Source organism: Chaetura pelagica, unplaced genomic scaffold (assembly GCF_000747805.2).
Source record: "Chaetura pelagica isolate M959 unplaced genomic scaffold, ChaPel_1.0 scaffold182, whole genome shotgun sequence".
NCBI classification, from domain to species: domain Eukaryota; kingdom Metazoa; phylum Chordata; class Aves; order Apodiformes; family Apodidae; genus Chaetura; species Chaetura pelagica.
In genome coordinates, this window is record NW_009952442.1 from 348,472 (window position 1) to 367,234 (window position 18,763).

Sequence of the window (18,763 nt, forward strand, 5' to 3'; positions counted from 1 at the left end):
GTTGCTATGCCTAATTTTCATCAATTAAATTCCAGTAATGATGGTAACTTGAGACTTGCATCTGATATTCTGAAATTTCTGGGGAAATAGGTATTGGTGTTACCTCTGTGGCTTTAGGAGAAATGAGTTTGCCCAAGTGGAGAAGTTTGAGACTTGATAGAAACCCACTTTCATCTGTTACTTGAGCTTTGGGTAGTCCTGGAGGTGGGTTCCTGGTGCTGCCTTAGTGAGCCCACCATCCCCTGTGATTGTCCCCTGCCTGCCCTCCTGAGGTGGCTAGAAAAGCTGAAAGTTGGAATTATGGTTCATCTGACTTGGTAAGGTGATGAAAAATTCACTCCAATTTCTGATTCCTACTCCTGTGGCTTCATTTTTATAAATATAAATATATGAAATGAAAATAACCCTTCTATCAGAATTTCTACTTAAGGGCTGCCCTGACTTTAGCTGAAATTCCACTTTAAATACCTATTGCTTGAGTAAAGGCTTATAATTGTGCTTCAAGTGCAATAATACTTTGGTTATTTCTGATGTCACCTTGGAAAGCATGACTTCCCTGTGATGTAAGTGGTAGAAAAGAAGTGGCTGGTGTCTCCCCAGCCACACCCAGCCTGCGTGGGGAAGCCCTTTTCAGTTCCTCCAGGCAGTTTTGGTGTGGATGGAGAATAACTGTAAGTTCAGACCATGAACTGAAGTTTAATTCCATGGTCATGCTTGATCCTGGTTTGTTATGAAGAGAAATTTGCTGCTCAGTAGGTTGGGTGATGGCATCACAGGATGCTTCTACAGGCAAGAGGTACCTGTGGTTGTATCTCTGAAAAACTGGCTTGATTTGGGTTAGAAAGATAAAAAGTGGCTTTCACTGTCTCAAGTTGAAGGTTAAAAGGCTTTGGACCTTTGCAGTCATGGTGTGAAGCAGGGCTAAGGTTGCTCTGGGAGTTTTCACTCTGTGTTTCTGGGAATTCAGCTCTGGGTCATGTTTGGCTTGAGGGTAACAGCAGAAACCTCTAATGAAACCACAGACTGGTTTGGGTTGGAAGGGACCTTAAAGATCACCTAGTTCCAACCCCCCTGCATGAGCAGGGACACCTCCCACCAGACCAGGCTGCTCCAAGCCTTTAATCTCTTTAAATAACTAATTGATTGTAATAGTCCAAGAATGAAGGAGTAATTTCTACTTGGCATATATGGAAGAGTCTTGTCTGCGGGTCCCTTCAGAAAGGACCATGGCTCATTTATTTAGGGCACCAAAATCATATCCTATCTTGATGGGCTTTCTCCCAAGCACTTTCCCATGCTGCTGATGCCCATGGAGCTGTGATCCCTTGTCTAGTGCAATCATGTGCTTGTTCCCTTAGACTTTAATCAGTGCCAGGTCTCCTGCAAAGGGGGTGTCCTGCAAGACCATCTCTTGCACTGACGTTTGCTTAATGCTGCTTGTGCAGCATTTAACACCAGGTGCATGGGTAAGCAGCTTCAAAACTCAAATTTTAGGCAGTTGAAGAAAGCTCCTACTAAAAATATACCCAAGAGATTTCCTAGTCTGGAGAAAGAAACATTGCAACCTACCTCATCATGTTGCATGTCCTGAATGTTGCTTGAGGTTTTATTTAGGTTGGTGTGACTGCCTCTGATACAACCTTGAAATACCCACCTTTATGCTGAGAATTTAATGGGTTGAGGAGCCTTCATCCAGCCAATAGTTTGATTTTTATCCAAAATTTGGACAGGATATGCAGCTGAGGATGCTGGTGGGCACCTCACCAGCAATGACTTAACAGGCAACACCGGTGAAGAACCTGTTGAGGGATTTGTCTAAATGTAATATTGCTGTTGAGTAGGAGGTGGATGAACAAGGTCTCTTCTTGCAACCTGTTGAGTTGCCAGCTATTTGGCTTGCAGCAGCCTGTTTTCCCATGAGCTGGAGGTGGTGTGGACACACCACCCTATGAAAAGCTCTGGGATTTCAAAGACTAATTACTGAGGAACTTGAAGCGAGTCCTATTAAGCAGCTATTGTCAAAGTGGTGATGCTAAAGACTTTGGAAATGGTTCCTAAAATACTGACTTGGACTGGTTGCATGCCAGCTTTTAGACAGACAAGTCTCTGCTGATCTCCTGGGAGGTTTGAGAAGGCTGGAGAGGAGTCTTGGGGGCCGTGGCAAACCCCATAGCTGGGATCTCTGAAGGCATGAAAGAGGGAATTAATGGTCATGTACATCTGTGCTTGGAGCTGTGATTCGGGAACTGCTCAGAAGGGGTGGGATCTACAAAAAGCAGAGGAATACTGAAGCAACACATGTCCTTTCATGGCTGCTGTGTTCTCCTTCTCCTTGGGGTGTTTTGCTGTGTGAACCTGTTGATGCTTCATGAGAGCCAGGTGTGATCTGCTGGGGATTGTGTGTTTGTGTGCAGACACCCTTTCAAGGGAAGGAGATGACCTTGGATTTCCCTAATGCCTGCGGATGTTGCCAAGTCAGGGGAGAAAGTCAAACCAGAAGGCGAAGGCTAGGAAAGATCCATTTGGTGGTGTGTGGTTGTTTTTTTTAATATATATTTCTTCTTTGTTTTAAGTAGGTATGACTGCTCTTCTTTAAACTCTTTCTCCACTCAGGCAGTCTTCTGCATGTCATCTTCATTCAGCCCTTCCTGAAGAACACCCCAATGACATCACCTCCTGCCATTCAACATTCTGGGCTGAACAAAGATTGGTCTTTTCCTCCATCCTTCCTTATTTAAGCTTTCATCTCACTTAATTTTACTAGAGGAAATTGCATATGGGATGATATAAATAAGAGGCTGCAGGATATAAGTGCTGTGAGATCTGAAAAGCTAGAATCTCAGTACTTTAGCTGGACAGTGAAGTTACAAGGAAGTAAGGAGGAATATACAGCTGATTGCCTTGTCATATTGTACCTCCATCATATGCAGGAAAAAGGCAACCACCTTTCCTCAGAAATGACTTTTGAACTGATTTCAGCTTAGCAAATGCAAAATGTTTCTCATGGTGTTTGTCTCACGGGGAAGATGAGACAAAATATATATATTATTGAGTTAATGTATCATACAAATGGCCATCTGAGGTCTGGCACATGGACATTCCTGGGAGAAGCAGAGCCAGGCACAATTAATGTTCCAAATGACCTGGAAATCACTGCAATAAAATGAAAATGCAAGAGCAGTCCTTCCCTCCAGGAGACCCTATCTTTGCCCCCTCATTCCTAAGCAAATGAGGGTGGATGAATAATTGTTCACCACTTTAAATATTTTAATTCAACTTACTTATTCCAGCATTGCCTGTTGACCACTGGTGCTGTTCTCCAGGCTTGCGTTGTCTCCTTGCTGACAAACCTTATTGCTGGATTTTTAAATTATGTGTAAAACTTACTTAAATCCTCAGTAATCAATTTGTTTTTCTTTAGCTGCTTAGCAGTGAAAAGGATGCAGAGGTGGCCTGGGGCTAGAAAGTGCTGAAGAAATGCCCCACAAATACAACTATTGATCAAATCCCCTTGGAATTGAGCATGAATGGAGTGATGCTCCAAGAGGAATTTTGATGTCTGAGTTCTGGAGAGGTGAGGGACACCTCTAAGGGCTGATCAATTACTTCTTTGTGATAAGGTTGAAAATCTAGTCTGGTGGAGAGGGGACTCTGCAATTACAGGTAGATTTTTGGTTGTGCTGTTTGGGCACAGAGTAGCAGGCAGGGATAATGTGCTGTGTACCTGAAATTTCAGAAGGTGTTTGTGACACTTGAGTGCCATGTGTTGTCACAATTACAGCCTAGTAGCAGCCACTGGTTCTAATTTGTCCTGTTGAACTTGCCCCAGCTTTATCCCATGGCCATGCTGCCAAACTGGACTGTTTTAATGCAAATTCATTGAATGGAGGGGTGATCACTGCCTTGGGGAAGGAACATGTTTATGAGCTTCCCTACAGCACCATGAGGCTGCATTATAGAGAGAGGACTCTGAAAACCTGGGGTGAAAAGCCATTTTCAATTACTAAATTAAAACCCAAATACCATTTTTAAACCATTTTATTAATAATCAAATGTATATGGTGTATATTGAGCATTTTTTGGACCTAGCCAATGTTCATTGAGGTGCTTATGTGGAGTTCAGACTGCAAACAAGACTCTGGAGACAAGACTACACCAGAGCATTGCTCAAAGGTTTTGATTAATTGAGAATGAAGTGAGAGAAGGGTAATTAATGCCAATCAAGAAGGATTTGTAGAAAGCAGTCTGGAAGGATTTAACTTTTGCAATATGACAGGCTGTTTTGTGAAAGTTGTGCTTCAGAGACACTTGACCCTGGCATGGGGTTTTTGATTAAAAAAGCAAAAAGAGCCTGTAAAACCCCAGGAACCCTTAGTGGTATAAAGAAAAAAAGTGCCTGCAAGGCTGAGGTAGAACCATGAGTCTCATCCTTATTCTCCTTGGAGACCAGATCAAGGATTTTCTCCTGATTCTGTGTAATGTGGCAAACTTCTAATCAATAACTGGTAGAAGAGGTAAAGAGCACTGGAGAAGCTAGGCTGGGTTGTGCTAGAATGTGGCTGTGAGCATCCCAGGGTTGCTGGACCTTGGGGAGATGTCTGGGAAGAGAGTGTTGAGCCCTTTTCTCCAAACTACTGATGTCCTGATGACTGCAGCTCTCCCCGGAGGAGCTGTAAGTCAAGTGCACTATCATTTGGGTTAGCTTTAGCACCAGACCTTCTTTGTGCTTCCTCAGGGACTGTGCAGGGATTTCTGGGATGTGCAGAACATCCCTCTTTCTGGCAGTTTGTGGAGACTGGGAGGTGGTGGTGTCTTGAAGATCTGAGCCAGGCATGGTAGAGAAACTTAGTGCTTGCTGTGGCACATGGAGTCACAGAATGGTTTGGGTTGGAATGGACCTTTCAAGGCCATCTACTTCAACTCCCCCTGCACTGAGCAGGGACATCAGAACCTAGACCAGGTAGCTCATGGAGCCCCATCCAATCTGAGCTGGAATGTTGCTGGGATTGGGGCATCTTCCGCCCCTCTCGGCAACCTGAGCTAGTGTCTCACCACTCTCACTGTAAAACATTTATTAATATCTGGTCTGAATCTTCTCCCTTTCAGTTAAAAACCATTGGGATGATGATCTCCTACTCCTGGTCCTTAATGGCACAAAACCTGGGGAAAGGTCTGCCATGCTCAGCAGATCAGTGGCTGATGACTCTTGGTGCAGCTCACTAACCCCAGTGAATATGAAGTTTGGAAGGGGCTTTGCAACAGATTCCCCAGTGGAACAGCAGCTTTAAATCCAAGCTTAAACATCCAGAGGGACATTCATGGAGTGGGCAGCAGCCTGCCTGTCCCTGTGCCAGCTCTCAGTTTTCACAGCAGAGCAACCAACTGAGCCTGACCTAGAGCATGGGGGGCAGTTCTGGGCTCCCCAGCTCAGGAAGGACAAGGAACTGCTGGAAAGAGTCCAGCACAGGGACACTGAGATGGTGAGGGGACTGGATCATTGCCCCATCAGGAAAGGCTGAGAGAGCTGGGGCTTTTCAGCCTGGAGAAGAGGAGACTGAAGGAGGATCTCATAAACATTTATAAATATCTACAGGGGGTGTCAGGAGATGGGACCAGATTCTTCTTGGTGTCCAGTGACAGAACAAGGAGCAATGGGCACAACCTGGTACTCAGGAGGTTTAACCTGAGTATGAGAAAATATTTATTTGCTGTGAGGGTAACAGAGCCCTGGGACAGGCTGCCCAGAGAGGTTGTGGAGTCACCCCAAACCCACCTGGACGTGTTCCTGTGGGATCTTCTCTAGGGGATCCTGCCCTGGCAGTGAGGTTGGACTAGATGATCTCCAGAGCTCCCTTCCAACCTACTGCCCAGAGCAAATCCCAGTCTCACAGCCCACCAGGGGATTACTGTCCAGCCTGGGAGGCTTTTCCTCCCAAAATGAAGCTCAGTTTTGTGTCACCCCAGAGCCCCCTCTGCTTGGTTTTGCAGCACCTAAGAACTTCCTGCAAGAGGGATTTTGCATTCCAGCCCATTGCTGTATGTGACCTTGGCACTGAACCAGTCAGTCTTAATTAAGCCCATGGTAATGAGCACCGCTGAGATGCTGAAGAAGCAATGGGAGGGGAGAGGATGGAAAGGCACAAGTTGGCTGTTGGTTGTGTGAGACTATTGATTAGTCCTGGAAATCACATTTAATTAAAGCCTTCAGGATAGAAATACTGGGGCTACACTTGGTGTTGGGGTGTGCCTGCAGCCCTTCTCTGCTTGGTGCCGGTTTTCCCTCTGCTTTTGGTGAGGTGAAAATGGTGCAATGATGAACTAAAGCCTTTTAAACACACATACCCCCCCCCCCCCTCTTAAAAATGCTGCTAACGAGCTGGTGGATAAATGGTGAAGATGCTACTTGTCCGAGCAGCTGAGTTCTGCACAGTTGCTGTGACACTTTATGCAAATCATCATCTGAATTAATGTGGGCAGGGGAATACATTTCAGCGAGGAGAAACAGAGCAGATTTAGTGCTGGTGGGAGACGTGGAGCCATCCATCAGCCTGACAGCTCCTCTGGGGGGAGGAAAATATCCCCATGCCTAGGAGGCACTAGCAAAGCACGTGCTTTGCTAGCTCAAATCCAACAACTCCTGCATCCTCTGGGATAAAAAGAGGTGCTTCCCAAAATTTAGGAGCCCCGCCTTTGTGGGGACATCGTATGGGGGTGTGTGTGTCCTTTTCTTGGGTCTGTTTCTGTGCTTATATGGAGGATGAAGCATATGAGACATGATGTAGATGACACCCATCTGCTTTGGCTCTGGCTGTTTGGGTTGGTGTGTTTTTATTAGGCTGATGAGAGCCTGGCCCAGGTTGCCCAGGGAAGCTGTGGCTGCCCCATCCCTGGCAGTGTTGAAGGGCAGGTTGGATGGGGCTTGGAGCAACCTGGGCTGGTGGGAGGTGTCCCTGCCCATGTAGGGGGGGCTGGAACTAGGTGATCCTGAAGGTCCCTTCCAACCCAAAGCAGTTTGTGTTTCAGTGATCCATGCCTGCTCTGTGCCAAGCAGAGCCTCCACTTACCCTGGTGAGGGCTTTCTGGCCAGTGGTGCCCAGCAGCAAATGGAGAATCCAGTGTGGCGTCAGTGGGTCCTAGAGTCACTGCACAGCTTGGGATCCTCTCACCTAAATATGGGCTTTGCTTGTCTGTGGGGCAGGGGAGAAATCAGTCTTGTAATGAAAATGTTTGGACAGTGGGAAAGGGAGAATTGCAGTTTTCCATCTGCCCTGATGTTCAGTGTTGTAAATAATAACAAGAAAGTTAATGAGCCACAAGTCTCTTAACTGAGAGGTTTTTGCCTTGCTGCTGAAGCACCTTGCCTGTGCCTCTGTGTCATGGGCAAAGCAGATTTTCTCCTGAGTCACTGCCAAGTGGGGCAGAAAGGATTTTTAAGGTTGCAGGAGTCCAGGAAAGCCCTGGAGCTGGTGGCTTTCTCTGCCCCTCCTGCTGACAGCACCCACTGAGCAGCTCTACCAAGCACTGACCAGCAAGGGCTCATTTAGTACAGTTAAATAACTCCGTAAATAACCACCATGGGGATCATGGGGATGTGGGATCCTGCTATGCCAGGAGTGGTGCCAGTGGATGGGCAAAAACTGGTGACTCCCAGTTCAGCCCAGGACTGCAGGCCCAGTGCAAATTAATGAAGACAAGTTGATTTGCTTTCAAGTTGATTGCAGTTCAGAGCTGGAAGGGGATGCTGGTTGCATCCCTGCACAGTGGCTGCAAGGAGGGACCTCTGGTTTTCTTGCTACAAGAGCCTCTTTAAATTATTCCTGTGGAGTGATCTTTGATAATGGTTTAAAAAAACCCGAACAATAGGGAGAAGTAAAATTACATACAAAGCCTGAATTGTGTTGTTTGGTGTGACCTGTTTAAATTTAAGGTAGAGTTTGTGTCTTGTTCTTCTGTCTTGGGAGAAGCAAAGTTTGGGAAAATTTTAAATTTAGTTATTGGACTGTTTTGAAGTAAAGTACTTAACCAGTCATGTGCTGTATATAAATGTAAATATTCCTAGGCAAGCCAGGGCTGAAGCTTATGCTGTTTCCTCTTTCATGGGTGTTTTTGTCCTCTTCAGGAGCATCCAGTAGTTCTGGGCCATGGTAATTTTTTGAACAGTTTGTACCAAGGCTTCCAATAAACCCCTTGCAAAGGGGAAGAAGTAGAAGTGTGCTTGCTTTACAAATTAAAATATACAGATATTTGTCCCAATCTCTACCTCGCTCTTAGATGCCATTTGGTGTGTTCACCTTTCATTTTCTAAGGTGCACATAGAAACCTAGAATGTCTTGAGTTGGAAAGGACCTCTAAAGTCCAGACCCCTAAAATAAGCAGAACATCTCCAACTCGCTGTCTCTGGTTTCTACTCAAGTGCTTTCTGAAGTTTTTCTCAACCTGTGTGAAAGAACCTTAGTCCTGAGATAGCAGATCTTAATCTTTGTTACTGAATTCCTAATTACCAGGGAGTTGCTGCTGTTATATCAGCAGTATTGGAGGTTTTCTGCTGTGCCCTCCCTCTGGCTGCAATCCTGTTGGAAGGATGCCCCTGGAAAAGTGCCCTTTATCCGGGAGCAATGAAAACTTTCTGGGATTGGCTGTGAGTATTGTCATTCCTGAAATAACTTTAGGATTAAAAACCAATCATAATAAAGATGGATTTGCTGACTTCCAGCTTGCTGTGAAGACAGTTGAAATAACCGAACAGCCCTGACTAAGCTGAGGTAGCTAATTTAAAAGCATTTCTTCTTAATTTAATGGAAAATTATACTGTTTTCTTAATTTAATTGAAGATTGTACTCAGTCCACACTGGTTGTAACTCTTTCCATGCAGACCAGCATCCCTTTTCCCTGCCCTGGAGCATACGTGGAGCACATCACTTGGAGTTTCCTGGGGGTGCCTTTTGGCTGGTGCTGAGGGCTTTTCAACAGGAAAACAAAACCTGCCTCTTCTAATTTAATGTTGGTTTTAATCTGTGTCCAGAGTGGCAGGCTGCTAATATCTAAATCAAATCAGGAGGTGGGGATTAAATTTATTAAGCTTCTCCTTAAGCTGGGTGGAATAAAGCAAGAGGCTTGGAGATCACTGACTTGCTTTGGTTTTATTGGGATCTGGTTAAAAAAACCCAAATCTAAGTAAGTCTTATCATTGTATTTTTTTTCCTTGAGAGGCTAAACATGCAGGTCTATTTCTGAGTAATGCTAACACATCCTTCAAAGATGTCCTCGAGGCTTGTGTCCAGTTCTGGGGTCCCTGACACAAAAAGGACATGGAGCTGTTGGAGAGAGTCCAGAGTATGATCCTTGGGCTGGAGCAGCTCTGCTCTAGAGACAGGCTGGGAGAGTTGGCGTGTTGATCCTGGAGAAGAGAAGGCTCCAGGGAGACCTTAGAGCAGCTTCCAGTGCCTGAAGAGGCTCCAGGAAAGCTGGGGAGGGACTTGGCACAAGGGCAGGGAATGATGGGATGAGGGGGAATGGATTAAAACTGGAAGAGGGGAGATTTAGTTTGGACATGAGGAGGAAGTTCTTTGCTGTGAGGGTGGTGAGACCCTGGCCCAGGTTGCCCAGAGAAGCTATGGCTGCCCCATCCCTGGCAGTGTTGAAGGGCAGGTTGGATGGGGCTTGGAGCAGCCTGGGCTGGTGGGAGGTGTCCCTGCCCATGCAGGGATGCATGCAGTAGATGATCTTTAAGGTCCTTTCCAAGGCAAACCAGTGTGGGCTTCTGTGAAGCCAGGACGTTGTTTATTAAGCGGAATAACTACTAGAGATGAGATGGAAGTGAATGTTCTAGAGATGCTGTCCTCCTTCCAGGGTGGGTACCTGCCCAGAGATATGGTTTTGGTGACCCAGTGGCTCTCATCTGTATGAATTTAATTGTCATACTGACAATGTGTGCAGCTGCTGTGGAGGGAGGAGGCTGCAGAGCAGGCAGGGAAGGCAGGAGAGGTGAGCGTGGTGCTCTGGCTTCTCCCCCCCCCCCCCGGGCTGCCTCCAAGCTTTGGTGGGTTTTAATTAAAGCTGGCCTTGGAAAGATCTAAGAATGACAAAGTGCTTTTATTTCAGTCCTGTATGGTTTGACATATTTGGGATTTATGGGTGAAAGGGGAGGATTGGCTGTGGGTCTGCTTAGCTTGCCTGGAGGGTTTGCATCTCTGCTGGAACAGCAAGGAGGGGGAGGACGGTGAACATTGACAACAAAACAGAATTGTGGTCCTTCTTTTGGACGTGTGTGTGCATGTACGCACGAGAGGACAGCATTATAGATGCTTGGGGAGATACATTCATTATAGCCTATTCTCCCTGCCAGCCTGCAGCTATTTAGCAGGATGGGAAGTGCTCCATGCAGGGAGTGCTTGTGCTGGAGCAGCCCATGTATTCGGAATCTTCCAGCCGGGAACGAGTTACCCCCAGGGCTCCTGAGACCTTGCAGACACCCATGTCATTTTGCCTTCCCTACTGCATGATCCCTTGTGTATCTGTGTATACAAAGTCTTGGGAAATTGGTTTTATTATTAAGATTCTCCAGTTTGTTGTTAGGATGGCTGATAGGACGTCCAGTCTTTCACTACCAGGTTGTAAGTCCAAAGTTGTAACCCTGGAAGTCCAAGTTGTAAGCCTGGGTGGTGGGTGCTGAGAGCTGCTGCTGTTTGCCACCAGCAGTTCCCACATCTCCCTTGGGTGTTGGGTGGCTTCTGGCCACGGTCAGTGATGAATTGCTTAGAGGGGCCAATGTGACTTCTGCCTGGAGGCAAACCCAGATTTCATCCATCAAAGCATGTACAAGCACCACAATGTGTTTTTGTTGTTGTTTTGGGGTCAGAGTGCCCTGTTGTGCATCCATTTGTCCAGGGAGGTCTGTGGCTCAGGCCAGCCCCACACACAGGTGGAGAATTTGCAGGACTCCAGCCAAGACCTGCAACATCTTGTTTTTGAGGCTGCCTTGAACCCGGTACATCCCGATCCCTGATTGTTTCAGGTATTTCTGTAGAGCGTGTTTGATCCCTCTTCTGCCAGGAGAGAGCTGGCCCTGGATGAAAACACCACAGCGGGGATGAAAAGGCAGAGACAGCTCTTTGTTGGAGGGTCTGTGAAGCCCTTCCTGTAGCGTTGGAGCTTGGAGAAACTGGGGGGAAGTGAGGAGGGGAGCGAAGTTGTGTTGCATCACCTGTTCTACAACTCTTTGCTTTGTTGTCTGACCAAAGATGGTGCTCCTAGTCATGCTGTAGGGATGTTTCATCTCTTGCAATACCGCTTGCTGGAGGGGACATTGGACTGTGGGCCCTCAACTGGCCCCTTCCTCATGGCAAGGAAAGCACTGAAGGCTGGTGGGGTGCTGGAGGTGATGTGCTGATAAAAATCTGTTCCTTTATTTGATTTTTTTCCAAGTTCCTCTCTGCTAAAAGTGCTGTTCTGGCATTATAGTTGTTTGGCTGCATTAACATCCAAGGGTTCCTCCTGCTGCTGTAGCTGTTGAGCAAGTCTAAAAATAATTATGTGTGATAAATATAAAAATCTATTGCTCTTCAGCAGATGAGCAGGCTATTAGACAACTGCTTTAACTCTTGGGTCACCCCCAGCCATATTTGGCTGTTGTGTACCAGGGGTTTGGTTTTCAGATGAAGGACAAAACCATCTTTGCTACAGTGCTGCTGTCACTTGGACTTGCTGTGGTTTCCCTCAACACCATGAATCATAGAATCATTTTGGTTGGAAAAGACCCTTAAGAGCATCAAGTCCAACCATTCCCCCAACCCTGCCAAGGCCACCACTTAACCCAAGACCCTCAGCACTACATCTACACGGCTTTGAAATGCTTGTGTTTTGTGTCAGAATAAGTATAGATAGATCTGATTTCAATAAACAGGAAATGCCCCCAAATGCCAATAAATTAGTGATTGCTGAAAGGTTCTTGTTGACTCTGTGTTGGCTGGCTGAGTCCACCATCAGCCTGGCTTGATGGGAATACGTCCAGCCAGAAAAGCCTGACTCCAAGTGACCCTTGCAAGGATGGAACAATTTTGGATCCCTGTTTCTCAGGACTGTGCCCTGGCACCTCCTAAGCAGGGAGACCTGGTACCTGCTCTGGCAAAAAGGAAGGTGGGTGTAGAGGGTGAGGGGAAACCCATGCGTGGAGGTCGCAGCATTACTGCTGGATCTGCAACATGTTTGAGAGCACGTACTGGAGGTCTCCCCACAGCAGCTGTTGCTCGCCTGGCACTCTGGGCTGAGTATTTATCTCTGCATCATAAAAGCAAATTAAATCTCATTAGCAGGCAGTGTTGCTGCTCTGAATAACACCTTAATCTTGTTACATGTCATAGGTGCTGCTCGCTCTTGGATTTTGTCCCTTTGTGATCACTTTGACTGAATGTACAAGTCCACAGGATTTCCTCTTGGAGGCATAAATGTGGCACATACTTTGAGAATGCTAAAGAAGTTAATTGTTGCATCTAAACATTTTTTTTGGAGCCTTGAAGCCTTCTTGCAGGTTTGCCTCCAACTGAAGAAGTTGGATTTGGTGTTGCTTGCTGAGCTCCGTGGCTCTTTTGGGTTAGACCTTGCTCTGCCTGGCTCTGTGCAAAAGAAATATGCTTTGATCTCCTGGGGGTGAATGATGTTCTTTCGTAAAAGCTTCTAGAAGGCTGGGGTTTGTTGTGGGTTGTTGTTGCTTATTTTTTTTTTTTTCTCAGGGAAATTAAATTTCATATTTACTTTGAGCCTGTACCTTGCTTTGTTAGATTGGTACCAAGCCAGTGTACACCTCGTCCAGGAGAAGCTTGATTGAAAGTCTGATTGAAAATCCGACTTCTGATCTATCATTTACCCCAACACTTCAATTAGAATATTTCTTTTTATGTACTGAAAAAAATGTTTTTGCTGCACTGACTTTACAATGAGTGTGGGATTGTATCCGTGGTGAATTAATAGGTTTATTATTTAATTTCCTGAAGTTCCCTTGTGTTTAAGCTCTTTCTTTCTCCCCCATCTCTCTCCAGTATACTAGGGTTTGGATTCCTGACCCTGATGAAGTTTGGAGATCTGCAGAAATTATCAAGGACTACAAAGAGGGAGATAAAAGCCTCCATCTGAAGCTGGAAGATGAAACTGTAAGTTTTTGAACATTATTATTTTCAGTAATTTAAAGCTTTGAATGAATGTGTGAAACTGCCTGAGCCACCCCCTATTTTTTTAGGAACTATTTGAAAATGTGTTTTATTGCCTTAGCACTTGCAGCTTCTCGCTGCCTGTTCCCTCCCATGATACTTGTGGTAAAATAGGTTGTGAGAAAAGCCCTTGACCTCTCTCATCTCTTTTCATGCCCCTGGCAAAGTTGGAATAGTCTCTGATGTGAGAATGATTTCTTTTTTTTCTATTATACTGTTTTTTTTCTACCAGCACTGTATTAGAAATCTCAATTAATGGGTTTTGCAGCTGAACAAATGGGGAAGAGTGTGACTGGTGGCATCTACTCAGGCTTGTGTACTGATGGAAACATCACAAAATCACAGGGTTATTGAGGCTGGAAAAGACCTCTGAGACCATCAAGTCGACCAACCACCACCACAGCAGCCAGACCATGGCACTAAGTGCCACATCCAGCCTTTCCTTGAGCACCTCCAGGGATGGTGACTCCACCACTTCCCTGGGCAGTCCATCCCAATGTCTGATCACCCTTTCCATGAGCGAGTGCTTCCTGATACCCAACCTAAACCTCCCCTGATGCAACTTCAGGCCAATCACACAGGGCCAGAAGTGACTGCTGAGCAACACCTTTCCCAGCACATTAGACTTTCCTTGCTAAGTATAATCTTTTGCAAACCCCCATTTTTATCCTTTTATTTATAGAAAAATGCTCTCAAAAACAAAAATGAGAAGAGAATTTAAATATAGACACTTTTTAGCCATTAACACTTTCAAATGGCATGTGTGGAGCTGGTGATAAATCATTCCCAAAGCAGGATGGAGGCTGGGGATGGGCAGTTGCTTTCTGTCCCACACAAAAATCCCAAGGGATGGGACAGGGGATAAGAGCTGATGCAGTGAAGTGGCAAAATGGGCTGCAAAATCTGGGTGGTTTGTGTGAAGGGGGCAGCTGTGCTACCTGCCCACCAGGAGGTTTATTTCCCACATGTGGTGCCTGGCGGAGGAGAAAGAAGAAATACATTTTTCATGAAAAATTCCACCTGAACCACCTTCCTTCAGTGAGCAGAGAGAGTTGCCTTAATGATCTTGAGGGTGATCTGCTATGCTGCTGGAAGGAGTTAATAGAGGCCACTTTTCTCCAAACTGACAATGCTCTGAGGAGGGTGAGGAATTCCCATGCTCTGCCAGCTGACTGTTTCCATCCTACAGGGAGGATTTTCACCCTGTTACTTAATGGGAAGCTGGAGACCAGGAATGAGACATGCTTCATTAGGCTGTTCATCCCAACAATTCTCCTTTCAGAGCAGCGCAGGTGCGGCCCATTGGTGGTGCCTGGATGTGCCAGGTTTGCAAAGCCCTTGGTAGTCGTGGAGGCTCTGTCTCTGGAGGCATTCAAAACGAGCCTGGATGCAGGCCTGTGCAACCTGCTCTAGGTGAACCTGCTCTGGAAGAGACGTTGGACTAGATGGTCTCCATAGGTCCCTACCAACCCCCACAATTCTGTGGTTCTGTGAACACATTCTCAGCATGTGGCTCTGCTGATCAACCCTGGCTGATCTTGTTGTCCTCTTCAGTTTGCTCTTCCAGCCTAGGGCAGTTTTCTAAGGAGGGTAAGGGATGGATGATGCTCCTCTTAGAGGTGCTGTTTCCCACCTGTGGTGATAAATTCAGATGAAGAGTTACACAGACATCACCTGTCTCTTGGAAGCACCAGATGTGTTCTTGTAGGACCATGAGCACTGCCCCTTCTTGGTGGGCTGCCCAGTAGGCCTGTGGTTGGACCTCCTGGATTCCCCATCCTGTGTTTCTTAATCTCTATTTGAAGTCGTACTAATCATCCTTTGAACCTATCTTTTCCCTAATGACATGATGCTTTCTGCTCGTGATGTGAGCATGATGCTCACATTGGGCATGTTTCCAACATTCCAGTCATTCCATGCAGCAATTTGTCCCTGCCTCCCAGTGGCCTCAGATGACCCTTGTGGCAGGGTGTTTCATGTTTGTTTTTTTTTCTTCCTTCTCATGGAAGAAAATAGAGATCTTGGAGAAACAAAGGAGCAGAGCTCAAGCCTTTGTGAGGGACTCATGATAGGTGTGAAAAGTGATCAAGGCTTTAATTTCAGGGCAGGTTTCATGAGCAGTGCTAATGGGTGCTCAGCAGACATGGGTGCCTGGGTGCAGCTGGGTGCCCATCTCCTCCACAGCAGCTCCTTCCCACTGCTTGTGGTGCTCAGGCTCCCAAAGGATATCTGCACATATTGCTGAGTGCTGCAACCTCAATCCCTCTTCCGGTACAGAATTGTTTGGGTTTAAAGGACCTTTTTAAAGGTCATCAAGTCCAACCATTAACCCAGTGCTGCAAAGTCCACCAGTGAAATGTATCCTCTTTTCTGGTTGAGATCTTCAGCAGTTGTACCTCGGGGTTGGAGTTTTCTTACTTTTTTGCTCTTTATTCTGAGTATTTGCCTGGAAAATAAAGGGGCTGAGAAGTCCTGCAAAGTCAGGCCTTTTTCTGCAGCTGAGTTTAGGGTTGGAAACATTGGAGTACATAGAGATGAGAGGATTAGTATATGTTTAAGACAGTAGCTTAATCATAGAATCATTGAATGGTTTGGGTTGGAAAGGACCTTAAAAATCACCTAGATCCAACCCCCTGCATGGGCAGGGACACTTCCCACCAGCCCAGGTTGCTCCAAGCCTCATCCAACCTGCCCTTCAACACTGCCAGGGATGGGGCAGCCACAGCTTCTCTGGGCAACCTGGGCCAGGGTCTCCCCACCCTCACACCAAAGAATTTCCTCCTCATGTCCAATCTACATCTCCCCTCTTCCAGTTTTAATCCATTCCCCCTCATCCCATCATTCCCTGCCCTTGTTCCAAGTCCCTCCCCAGCTTTCCTGGAGCCTCTTCAGGCACTGGAAGCTGCTCTAAGTTCTGAAGCCTTCTCTTCTCCAGGCTGAACACCCCCAACTCTTCTCAGCCTGTCTTCCATAGGAATGAGCATGTTGCTGTCCTGGTGAAACACAGGAACATTTTGGGATTTTGCAAGGTGCTGCCACTTAGTGCAGGAGTTCCCAGAGGCTCCTGTATGATGTTCTTCCACATGAAACCCTGACTAGACCCAAGTCAGGTTGGGCTGAACAGCCTTAGCATGGGCAAGTGGTCCGATGGGGATCTGTGCATCACTTGTCTTCAGGGGAGCTTTGAAGCTGTTGAAAGCCTTTTGTTCCTGTCAGCCAACATGATTACCCAACTCTTTAGTGCTTCTCTTGTGTTCTTGAGCTTTGAGTGAATTTTCATGATTTTTGTGGTTTCTGCTGTAGTCTGTATGCAAGGATAGTCCTGAATGAAGAGCTGAGTTCTAAACATCACAAGGAATTCCTGGTGGGTTTGCTGTCAAGATGGGATCCTGAGTGCAACTTCTTGATTGGCAAGATGGAATGGAAATGTAAAAACCAGCCTGAAGTTGTCAGATGTGCTGGGTGACCCTACACTTGTAAGCTTGGGTCAGCGTTATCTTGGACTGTTTACAGTCCTATGCCAGTGCAGTGGTACTGGTGCCTTCCTGTTGGCAAACTGGGATTCCTCCTTTCTGCTGGCAGCTGAGCATCAGCACCCCTTCCTGAGACACCCCATGGGAAGCCACATCACAGGCAATGATTTGTATTTTCTCTCCCCTGTGAAGGAAGAAAAAAGTGATTTTCCTGTAGTTGATGGCTTTGCTGTTCCTTTGGGACGGAGCCAAAAATATTTAGCATATGGGCAGCCATATGTTTCCATGGCTCTTCTGATGTTGAAGCAGTAGGGTGTGCTTCTCTATGGCCTTCTCTGCCTGAAGGGGTGTGAACATTGAAGTGTAAAAGTAACATGAGTTAAAAAGGAGTTGAGGAATCCCTCTGGTGGCAAGTGTCTGGTCTGCTTTGAAATGGGGCTGCATTCTGAAGAGCACCAAGATGCTTAGATCGTGTCAAGCTTTGGTCTTTTTGTGTGGTACCAGTTGCTACTCAGACCTGGCTAAAGGCTATTTGCCCCCAGGCTGGCCTTGAAAATCCAGGCCAGCCAAGGCCTTTACAACCCTGAGAAGAAGAACCTGCAGCTATTGGTGGATGAAAAGCTCAACATGAGTTGGCAATGAGCTCAGAAACCAACTGTGTCCTGGGCTGCATCAAATGAAATGTGACCAGCAGGTCAAGGGAGATGATTCTGCCCCTTGACTCTGCACTTATGAGATGCCACTTGGAGAACTGTGTCCAATTCTGGAGCCCTTAACAGAGAGAGGACATAGAGCTCTTGGAGTGAGTCCAGAGAAGGCCACAAAGACGATCTGAGGGTTGGAGCACGTCTTCCATGAAGACAGGCTGAGATAATTGGGGCCGTTCAGCCTGGAGAAGAGAAGGCTCCAAGGGGGACCTCATAGTGACCTGCTAGTATCTGAAGGGGCTATAGGAAAGGCAAGGAGGGACTTTTCACCAGGGTATGTAGTGATAGGACAAGAGCTTATGGTTTTGACCTGGAAGAGGGTAGATTTATGTTGGACATTAGGAGGAAATGCTTTAGTATAAGGGTAGTGAGACGCTGGCCCAGGTTGCCCAGAGAAGCTGTGGCTGCCCCATCCCTGGCATTGTTGAAGGGCAGGTTGGATGGGGCTTGGAGCAACCTGGGCTGGGGGGAGGTGTCCCTGTCCATGCACAGGGATGGGATCTAGATGATCTTAAAGGTCCCTTCCAACCCAAACTATTCTATGAAAACAATTTGGTTTCACTCAGGTTGGTGCTTGTGGACCATCTGTGTCCCCCAGCACCATCTGTTAGGCAGTTCAAAGCCAGTTACCAAGGGGATGAGCTGTCACCTGATAGTGTCATCCATGTCCCTACAGCACTGTGCATAAAGGGGCTTTCCTTCTGTTTTGAGCAGGATGTAGAAGTATTTTAGAGTATCAAGCTGGAATTATACTTGGACAACTCCTAAGACATTACAGGAGCTGTTGGGTTTTGTCTTCTCACATTCCTCATGTTGTGTCTCTCCAGCTCTATGAATATCCTATTGACCCCCAAGGGAATGAGCTGCCTTTCCTGCGCAACCCAGATATCCTCGTGGGAGAGAATGACCTGACAGCCCTGAGCTACCTGCACGAGCCCGCGGTACTCCACAACCTCAAAGTCAGGTTCCTCGAGTCCAACCACATCTACACATACTGTGGTGAGTGCCCAGGCCCACACACTCAGCTCCTGAACAGCAGTGTTAGAGCCTGTCCACAGAGAACCTCGTGGAGACCAGAAGTGAGAGGCTGTGTCATGATGAGGTGGGGGGGCTTTGAATTTGGGGTGGGTGGGAGACTCATGTATGCACCAACAAGTTTTAGGTTGCAAAACTAGAGGTGGTTATTGAGGGTTGCTACATTGTGAGCTTCCAGAGCTCATGGTCCATAACTCCTGGTGGGAATGTCTGGTCAGATGGAATGGTAGATTTAGGTGAGATGTTAGGAAGAAATTCTTTGCTGTGGGGATGGTAAGACCCTGGCCCAGGTTGCCCAGAGAAGCTGTGGCTGCCCCATCCTTGGGAGGGTTGAAGAGCAAGTTGG

General features: G+C 46.7%; 1 protein-coding gene across 1 annotated transcript in view; it reads left to right on the plus strand.

Moving 5' to 3' along the window:
* MYO5B (myosin VB) overlaps window positions 1-18,763 on the plus strand; it is a 132,023-nt gene that overhangs the window by 22,807 nt on the left and 90,453 nt on the right. Inside the window, 2 exon segments of the mRNA XM_010008501.1 lie at window positions 13,035-13,145; window positions 18,210-18,381. Of these exon segments, the coding sequence (XP_010006803.1) occupies window positions 13,035-13,145; window positions 18,210-18,381 (283 nt within the window).